Source organism: Protomyctophum bolini, assembly GCF_963924005.1.
Source record: "Protomyctophum bolini genome assembly, chromosome: 23".
In the NCBI taxonomy this organism is placed as follows: Eukaryota; Metazoa; Chordata; class Actinopteri; order Myctophiformes; family Myctophidae; genus Protomyctophum; species Protomyctophum bolini.
Window position 1 is genome coordinate 4,910,179 of NC_137884.1, and position 10,485 is coordinate 4,920,663.

A 10,485-nucleotide genomic window follows, 5' to 3' on the forward strand; every position below is an offset into this window, starting at 1 on the left:
ATTTAGTAAATTAGTGCCCTACTTCGTCGCACAACATTGTTACACACTTTGAAAGTGATAGTGTGTGCAATGTTATGAATATTTAACCAATGAAAGGTATTAGCAAGTAGCCTGGGCACCATTTCATTTCGGTAAAGGATCCGGGCGGGAGCGGATGATATCGTTACGTCATGTTGTAGTATTGTTTTGTAGTCGACAGACAGGAACAACAGGCGGCGGCAACTTCCTTTTCCCTCTCAATAAAAACTCTCGTAGCTTTTATTGAGAGGGAAAGGAAGTTGCCACCGCCTGTTGTTCCTGTCTGTCGACTACAAAACAATACTACAACATGACGTAACGATATCATCCACTCCCGCCCGGAACATACAGACTTTTGAAACAGAGACCAGGCTTTCCTCCGAGGTGGTGGAAAGCCTGGTGAGGCGAGGTTAATTAGCAAGAGCTTGTAACTAAATCATACATTTTCAATTTCCAGAAAAGTGGAGGTACAAGCTTTCCAGCCGATAGGGAGGATATGACTCTATTCTGCCTAATATGTTAGTAAGGTGCTTTTATTTTATTTTTTTACCTGGGTGAGGCCTAGTATTAGACTAGTAAGCTAAAAAAAAAACCTTGTCGTACTTTAACATCCTAAACTTTCTACGTTTATTTCCTGTTGCACTGTTTGTGAATATCAGTAGCTGACAGGAAAGGTTGATTTCCTGTTGCACTGTTTGTGAGAATCAGTAGGCCTGGCCGACGGGAAATAAACTTGGACTAGCTCACGCTGTTCCCTAGCAACACTATTCCACCGAACAAGGTCTATAGAGAATCCCAGCTAAAAGCAGCTTCAGACAGCTCTCTGAATACATTTCACTGTGAATCAGTGCACTCCTGCTTTAGTCCAAATAAAAAAGCCCTGATCACAGCTTCTTGATTTAAGCCTGTTAAATGATTAGCCCCATTTGGTTTCATAATTAATATATGATAAAGGTGTATTCAAACTAATTCAATTAAACTGCCCCCATAATTGTTGGGCTACTATTAATGAAGTTGTCGTCCAGTGCAATAAGCTAATACAGTGGTTCTCAAACTTCGTAAGGGTCCATTTAGTTCCCATTTGTACAAGAGTTGTGAGTGTCAAGAGTTCTAGACATTTGGAACCCCCTCATGGGTCCCTGCACCCCACGTTGAGAACCACTGAGCTGACATCAAAGTGATTAAAAAAATCCCTGTTAGATGTGTTTTTTCCCATTGACGCCTTCGCGGTGCCGGTCATCGTTCGCCCCGCTCTCATCCCCCTCGTCATCCTTGGTGCATCGGACCCTCAGCAAAATGTTAAACAGCCCGTCCTGGTAGAGGCTCAGGCAGACCCAGCCGGGCAGGTAGAGGAGCGTTATCAGCCCCATGAAGTTGAGCGGATAGTGCGAGTAGTCCCACGAGCAGGCGCCGATCTGCCTCAGCGCCAGGCCCCAGCACAGCTCCCACAGGTAGATGAGCCCCGTGTAGACGGGGAGCCTCCGCAGCACGCTCCACCCCCTGGCGAAGTGCAGGCGCAGGTAGAGCCTCTCCACCGCCACGCTGCACGTGCCGTACACCAGGAAGGACCAGAGCGACGTGTGGCCGCTCATCCGCCCGTCCCGCCGCTCCAGCAGGTCGAAGACGGACGTGAAGACCACCTCGTCCAGGAAGCCGTGCATGCCGAAGAACAGGAAGCGCACGAGGCCGGGAAGGCAGCCGCCGCCGATGCTGACGCTGCCCGTCGGGGTGATCTTGACCTGGAGCAGCAGGGGTGCAAATTAGTGACTTTTACTTTACTGGAATATCTTTCCAATTTGAAGTACTTTTACTTCTCCACTATACATCTCAGAGGCAAATGTTGTAGGCCTATACTTTTACTGCGTTACAATTGGAACACTTTAGCTACTTCATATTTAGATATAAACTTGTGACATGGGATATTCTAAGTTAGTAGGCTACTTAAAGCATAGTTTGACGCCTATATACTTTTGAACTCTTAGACTCGTGTTGAATTAATAAAGGACTCTTATTAACAGCGGTATTGATACTTTTAGTAAATAAATTCCTACTTTTTACACCACTGACCCACAGATAAGTAAGCCTGCATGGGACCGAGGCTACCACTGACCTGGGGGTACAGCAGGGGCGTCATTTGGCGGTCATGGGGATGGCGATTTCCACCCCCTAGCTTTCATTAATCTAACCTCAGTGTAACCTCGGGTATTTCCTCCACCTCAGATTAATCTGATTTTAGACCCGAGATGTATAGAGACTATAGAGACTTGTAATTGTTTTCTTTTTGCAACCATACAGTCACTGATTTTGGGCATATCAAAAAGGTAAAACATTTTATTTTTCTAATGGCAAAGAAAAAAAAATGCAGACAACACTAACACGTCATGATCATATTTTATTTTAGGTAATGTACATTAACGTCCAATGCAAAAAAGAGGGGGGAAAAAACACAATCAATCGCGGTTAACAACAATTTTACGATCGCAACAATAAACGTATATACCTGGTGGAGGAGGTCTTGCGGGTGCGGATTATAGTGGAGCCTCGACAGCCCGCGGTGGAACACTTGGCTGAAGTACAGCGACAGGACATAGTGAACGGCGAGCTGCGTGGCTGAAACCACCCTCACCCGGTCGGTCAGAGAGGTGCCGATGTTCCCGATGAGGATCTGCAGCCCGATGAACACGGACGGGTAGAAGACCAGATGGAACACGGCGGGCCGGTGTCGGAAACACTTCTTCTGCGCGTAGATCTTCTCCAGGGCGAAGTGGGTCAGCGCGTGCACGACGCATAGGTACGGGGAGGAGAAGCCCACCAGCTGGAGGTCACGGTCGGAGTAAAACCTCCGGAGCGCGGACAGGAACACGTCCAGGGTCACGCCGTGCATCCCGTAGAAATAGAGCTTCATCCATTGGGGAAGCTCTCTCTCCCTCGCCGGCTCCACTGCGTCCTCCCCGGGCTCACTGCTGCTGCCGAGCGGCTCCTCCGGTGGTGGTCGGGGCTGTCGGGGCTTCCTGGCCGTTTTCGCCCCGACACCGGTGTCTCCTGAGCGGATCCGAGGGCCGTCTCTCCACCGGGTGGCCATGGTCCGACTGAGTCCGGATTGATCGGTTCGTCGTCACCCCTTGTCGGCTTGTCCCCTTCTCCGACTCCCGGTTTCAAACTAAGTCCCGATGCATTCTCATCCTCTCCTTTCCCGGGACTTTGTTTCCGTGCGTGGCCGTGTGACAAACGGTGCAGGGACGCTGCAAAAATGCAAATTCGACGCAGCGATGTCCGATCACGAGAGTCCTTGAATCACCTGTCGGTGTATTTGTATGTGATCTATCTTCTATGGCCAGAGTCTAGAGAACTGTGGACACGAGGGGGGAGGGGGTGGGGGTGAGATACACGCAGTGTGGGCAGGCAGACAAACACTACTACGGTCTGGTCTCTCGTAGGGTAGATTTTTGCCCTGTTATTTTTGCCCTGTTATTGTCTAAGTTAGTTTCGTTTACTTGTAGGCTAGCCCTGAAACATGACTGCCATGATGATTATCATTAATTATTATTATGAAATACGAGCGTCATGAACCATGGCTACTTGTAGGCTAATAGATAAGATTGCTTATTGGCGTAGCATGGGTACTTTTCTGAATAGGCTGTAGCCTACTTGCCTTCATCATGTTTTAGTTCAAGCTTTGATATGCATTTTAGGTCACAGACCTAAAAAAGGTTGAAGTGTCCTTGAGCAAGACACTGGCTGAACCACTAAAACCGTAATTGCTCCCGATACGCAGGTTGGGGCCTTGCATGGTTTCCTCCGCCATCAGTGTACGAATGTGTGTGTGAATAGGTGGATATACGCATGTCTATGCCATATAAATGCACCATTTACCAATATATAATATAACGGGTCGTTTCGAGGAAGCAGTAGGCCAGTAGCCATCTAGCCATGCTTCAAACGAGCATGATGGAACACAGGTCAAAACATAAAAAGCAGCTGTGGTGACTGCTGAGTCTCGCTGCTCTCCCAGGGCGGAGTCGACTGGTTTGCCAGGCTAGCGATTTTCTTGGAAAGAAATTTGGGCATATAGTTTCTACATCTGTCATTATTTATTTAGATTTATTTTGTCAAATACAAGACACAACAGTACAAGACTTCAAATCACATACTATACAAGAGACACACACACACACACACACACACACACACACACACACACACACACACACAAAATCGATGACAATCAGAACAGGGATAGTTATGAGTCCAATAAGGGTAACTGCATAATTGCAATATTAAGTCATGGCAATAAAGTACCCCATGTCTCCCTGTGACACTCCAGTTTCACGTTCCCTCCATGACGTCCTGAAGTCAGCTTAATTAAGGTCAATTAGGGATAATTGCAGCTGTTATGACGATGCTGAGATGAAATTATTCCCACACCAAAGTCACATCGTAATATGTTTTTCTTTGTAAACATATGATCTCATCTCATACATTTACACACAACACCATTTTATAAAAGTACAATGGTATCAGTAAAATCAGTGTAGGCAGAATAGCAACACAAATAAAGTCTTGCCAATTGCGAAAAAACAAACAAACAAACAAAAATAATACAGAGGACATAGCCTCTGTATTTGTTTTAGTTTTACGCCTTCTCCCTAGGGGTAGCCCGGTTGGGAAACTGGTTTCGCCCTCCCAACCGGGCTACCCCTAGGGAGAAGGCGCTGTCTGTCTTGATGTAGTGAAATTGTAAACATTCTTCTCCAAATCTTTACTAACTCCCATATTATGTAACACCTTTGTGGAGTACGGCAGTAAATAAGGCAGTTACATTACATTTAACCACGTACAACCTAGCATCCATATAGTCTAAAGGTGAATGGCAAATCGAGTGAGTTTAACGTTGTTTAATCCAATCAGATTTCTGTTTGGTTGTATCAGGCTGTCAAGGCCAGAAAGTAGCAAAAATAGCCAATCTCGTAGATCGGCTATTTTTGCTATGTTTGCAGCACTGCACTCTTGTACAACAAAGTAGGTAGGGCATTCATTTACAAAAAACACAAGTTCAAATATGGAGATAAGGTTTGTGCCCGACAGCGACATTGATGTAATAAAGGGAAGTCAAAGAAAAAGGCTAGGAGCCAAGCTATTCTGTTGTGTATACTGGAGGCTTATTTAACAAGAGTCCCAGTGTCGGAATTCTGCCAACAAACCAGACCATAAATTCAGCTTACCGGTCTCTCAGGTAAGTTGTAAATCACAAAGAGCATACTTCACTATACTGATTAATCCCTCTGGCACTTTAGTATTGTGTTGCAACTTGTCCTATAATTATCTGTTCAACACCCACGTACTGTAGGCCTTGCTTCACATCACAGTCTAGGAATGGAAATATATATATATATATATATATATATATTGCGACTGCAGGTCGCAGTTAACTATGAAATTGTGCCTGTCCGTCAGTCAGTCACCCCATGCATGACCATATATGGTCATGCCTTGTGACATCACGTGATGTCATCAATATTAAGCCCATATATGGAGATCCCTGAAGACATCAATATTGCTACATCTCACCTCAAACCCATAGATGTCCATATATGGAGCTGATCTGTTCTGACATTCGATGTCTCCCTTTTGACTGATACCTCTCCATTCAAACTCTATAGACGGGCCTGCCCCAAAGTTATTAGTGCAGCTCTGCAAGCAAGCAGCAAGCTCAAGGAATGTCGACACTAAAAGCAGTGCATGCATAGACTACTTAACGTGGTGTTCTCAAGTTTAAGAAGGGACAGGAACGGGAAGTGTGTGCGTGTGCCGTGAGCGTGCATGTGTGTGGTGGACTGGTGGGAGGCATGTTTCCGTTCCTGAATAGTGGAGGATGTGAGATATTGTACCTCACCTCACATAACCTTTCCCTCCACACTGTTTCACGTCAATGTTCAAACACAAACAAAAGAGTAATAATACTCCTCTTTTGCAGAGCTTACAGTGTTTCTCTTTTATGTAGTGTAATGTTCACTGAATCTTGGCACCTATAACACAAAAGCAGATCATCTTTAATGCCCATGAGGACAAATATATGCATGCAGGGATTTCACTTGATCACAGATATTGCAGAAACATCACAATCACAACACAACTTAGTCACATCCAGTATGTGGGAAGCATGTGCAACAGTGTAATGCATGCAATACATAACAGTGCAACATATTATGCAATACATAGCAGTGCAACACATGCAATATGCAGTGCAACACATGCAATATGCAGTGCAACACATGCAATACAGTAGGTAGCTCTGCTGCAATATGCATTGATTTGAAGCAGTGCACCACATGCATACGAAGCAGGGCATCACATGCATTTGATACCAGTGTAATGCATGCAAAAATAACAGTGCAGCCTATTAAATGCAGTGCAACACATGCAATAGTTCCTCATGCTTTAGATGCAATATAGATGCAATATAGCAGTGTAACACATGTAATAAATTGTGTTACCTTAAACTAAATAATCCTTAAATGTTCCTGGACATCAAGAAGGAGTGGACTGTAAACAGAAGAAAGCGTTAATTTATCTCTGAAAGTGTAAAAAATAGCCTGGAGTTAACAACATAACCCTGGTCATATCCTGGTCAAGTCATGAATGGAAAACATTTGGCAAGCTCACAACATGTTGTAATGTGACGCAGTCGCATTGTGAGCTTGTAGATCTGCAATTTTCTAAGAGGTTTGGTGTACAGGGAAAAAGTCAAAACCCCCTTCCTGTTCAACAGAGATGGGGTAGGAAGTCAGTTGCGCAACGCTCAATCTGAAACTACACCTGAAACTTCTGCACTGCACCTGAAAATTCAGGTTCAGTACAGAAGAAGTTATATTTAATGCAGACCATTGTCTGATTGGCTAACTGCAAATTGATAGTCATAAATTGTGAATGAAAAGGTATTGACGGCATGGGAAAGTAAAACAGTTAAATGCCCCAGAAAAAATACAAATAAAGCTGGAATGAAAGCTCATCCAGTCTGTTGCGTCTTCATCTCAGACATCAGGGCTGTGTTAACAACACATGGAACCCATTAGCTGTCATTACAAATGTCTGGAGATGCAAACGGAATGAAAGCCTTTCACAAACACGATAGCTATCAGGAGTATTTACAGGAAAACGGGGAGAGTGCACCCCATTGTGGGAGGGATGCCGACCACACTGAAGAAATCGTTTGTGAGGGAAAGCATGCAGTTGCACAATGCACATGATGGCCTAGCTTTCATCAGGGGATTGGAGTAAAGTAGTGGTTCTCAAATTCTTTCATTATGCCACGGGGGAACCCCATTGTCATGTTATGCACTTTATGCTCTCTTCTCCAATATGAGTCTGCACAACCAAGTTTTTCCACCCACCTTACTTGTAATTTGATGTGACAAAAGATTGATTATGATTGTTTGTTTGATGTTTAACCTCAGCACTAAAGGCCCATTGGCATAGCCAGTCTACAAGCTCACAAAGTGTCGCATCATGATGTGACACTGTGCTAACCTAACAACTGTGCTAACATAACAAGGTAGGGTTTAATACATTCAAATTCATGAGCAGGCTGGATCGCTCACTGAATAGACTCATTGGACAGATGACAGACCCAGGCCGTAGTTCTGTAAGGTACACTTCTACCATCAGAGGACACTGGCATGAGTGCCTCGCCTAGAGTATTAACCTTTGGGGCTGGGTAAATGTACTGTATTTTGTTTTATTTATTTATTTGTATTCTCGTATATGTGATGTACTGTAATACCTTGTGGGCCACGAGCCTGTAATAAAGTTTATATAATACGAATTGTTCAAGTATAAGAAGAATAATAATACTAAATTGGATGCGATAAAAATAAAGGGTTAGGGTGTTGTCATCAAGACGGGTACAACAATGTATTTTCATTTAGAAGCGGTGTTAAAATGGCTTCAAATATCTTTGTATCATCGGCAGCAGTCTCAAGGTTGCTGTCTGGTAGAAACTCCAAAACAGTTACTTTTCAGTAAAAGGAGAGGAATCCACTGCGTTCCAGTGGATCCATTGTAGTTATTCTTCAGTTACAGGCCTTCGTTAATACTTTTCACCTCTTTCATCTTCATCGACCAGTGAATTTTAACTATGTATGGACCAATGACACAAATAAGCACTTGCAGAGGAGTTGAGGCATTATAGATAAATATTGTGAAAATAGCAGAACTACAAACAAACTCACAGTTAGTCGGACTTCACAATAATCAGACACAACCCTAACCTAACCCTAACCGCACACGGAAGCCACGGGTGAGTCTTAACTGGCCACGTATGTCGCTATTTTGGTACGTCGGACCAACGTATGCCCCCCCAAACTCCAACCCCAAGAATTTGGTCAATGTTTGACCAGTTTTAAAGTATAGTTTGTTGATTACATTTGATGCAGCAATGGTCTCCTTCACTGTCATCTGGGAACCTCCCAAAACCATGTGTCCTGACCCACAGGTTGAGAACCACTGGGCTACATCAGAAAGAAGTCTATTGTCTATTTCAGTGGTTTTGTGCTGCTGCGTTCACTTTGAAATGTCTGTTACTCTGTGCTGTTACTATTTATTTGTTTTCTCTACTGCATGCTAAAAGTGTCGTACGTCAGAGCTGTTTGTGTACAGACTCAGGATATGTACTTAAAAGCAGGTTTCAGATCTCCATATTTGTGTGTGTGTGTGTGTGTGTGTGTGTGTGTGTGTGTGTGTGTGTGTGTGTGTGTGTGTGTGTGTGTGTGTGTGTGAGAGTGAGAGTGTGTGAGTGTGTGAGTGTGTGTGTGTGTGTGTGTGTGTGTGTGTGTGTGTGTGTGTGTGTGTGTGTGTGTGTGTGTGTGTGTGTGTGTGTGTGTTTTCTGGAGGTGGGGTGATCTAAATGTTTCATGTGTGTTTGGTTAAGGTTGTACTTTGTATGTTTTGTGTGTACATCAAGCCTCCAGCCTAATTTATGCATCACCAGGAAGAACGGCAGAGAATAGCAGTTCAACAACATCTGCTATTTGCAGCTCGTGTTACATACAACTATAGAAACAGGAGATATGCTCCAGATCATTGGTTGAGGTTCCCAAGGTATATTTACCCAAACTTAGGATTTAATATGTATTCCCCATTAGTACCCAGAACTCTTCTTGGCAGTGTCTTTCCACCCTCAAGCCAGTTGGATCCAATTCTTCAATGTTGCAACGTTGTATCATACTCTGACCCGTAGGTGGCACCAATGTTCTCTTTGAGTATGTGACCACAGTGGTATAGCAGTCAAGATAATATCTCGACCGGTCAAGATAATATCTCGACCGGTCGAGATAGATAAATATTCTTTCTCACCAAGGCCACTCCAGGGCTCCGTGCTATAGTGACATTGGGTTGCACTTTATATTATGGTACAATATGTAACGAGCCATAATATGTTGTAGCAAATTGGACAAAAACTATAAATAGTTTCAAATTATACTAGAGCTCCAAGTATCCTAATTAGGAATTGGTATTGTTTTTTATGAGTCCGGTTCTGCTTATCGATTCCCTATTCCCTATATTCCTAACGATTCCCCATTTTGGTTCCATTTAATAGTCAACATCCATTTAATAGTGGGGAACTTGTAGATCAGCTATTTTAGCCAAAGAGATTTGTAGCAGCATCTCAAGTAGCAGATATGTGATTTCACTTTAAATTATATTATATATAGCTTGTAACCTGTGTGTCACTTATTGCTTTCCGAAGATAGGAACAAATGGTGTTTGTTCAATATTAATAAGTTCAATAAGGAACACATCTTTTAAGGGACTATTTGGGGGACTAGTTGGCAACCCTATGTGTTACTCTAATAAGGACAGGATCAATTTCAATCCTTCCTGCAGTGAGCGTTCCTCTTCGGGTGGCTGCTTGGCGGATATGACAATGTCTCACGGAACAATTTGTTGAGACAGCAGGGCAGGAAATGACACGTCCCACCTTGGCTCCAGAGTCCAGGCTGCTTGCTGTGAGTGTCCTGAAAAGGACCTTGTGTGTACTGTCGCTCTCTCTGCAGCTGTGTGAGAGACTTTAGACTATAGAGAGCATAATTGTGTGTCTTTGGCAGTACAGGTTTTAAATTAGCATACTGTATTTTGGCTGCAGACCCCCATCTGATAAGAGTTTGTGCCAGAGAGACCACAATAGAAAGTGGGTCTATATTTGTCCAAATATTTCAAATGTTTCTACAAGCAATCAGCTATTTTTGAACATAAAAGACCGTTTCATGAAAAATAAACACTGGGTAAGCATACTGTCACTCATAAAACCGGCACTTTAAAATATGCTATCAGGAGAAACAAATGTGCACTTTGGTCTGTCACACTTGTGCCTCTACAGAATAATAAATACAATTTATTATTATTATTATTACAGAGTGTTCATCAGAGTATAAATGGGCTTCAATACAGTTTGACCAGACGTTTATTGTT

At 43.4% G+C, this 10,485-nt stretch overlaps 1 protein-coding gene across 1 annotated transcript; it reads right to left on the reverse strand.

Annotated features, from left to right (window-relative positions):
• Positions 1–384: 384 nt before the first annotated feature.
• Positions 385–3,355, reverse strand: tmem229a (transmembrane protein 229A). The gene is made up of 2 exons (XM_080757997.1): positions 2,519–3,355; positions 385–1,757 (listed from the first exon to the last, which is right to left on the reverse strand). Exons 1-2 carry the CDS (start codon positions 3,098–3,100, stop codon positions 1,215–1,217), a joined length of 1,125 nt encoding a protein of 374 aa, XP_080614123.1. The 5' UTR covers positions 3,101–3,355; the 3' UTR covers positions 385–1,214.
• Between the last annotated feature and the right edge of the window lie 7,130 nt (positions 3,356–10,485).

Excerpts from the sequence above, each read along its gene's own strand:
- tmem229a (XM_080757997.1), bottom strand. The coding sequence starts at position 3,100 with ATGGCCACCCGGTGGAGAGACGGCCCTCGGATCCGCTCAGGAGACACC. Across the intron at positions 1,758-2,518 it reads CGCAAGACCTCCTCCACCAG|GTCAAGATCACCCCGACGGG; the intron begins GTATATACGTTT and ends CTGCTGCTCCAG.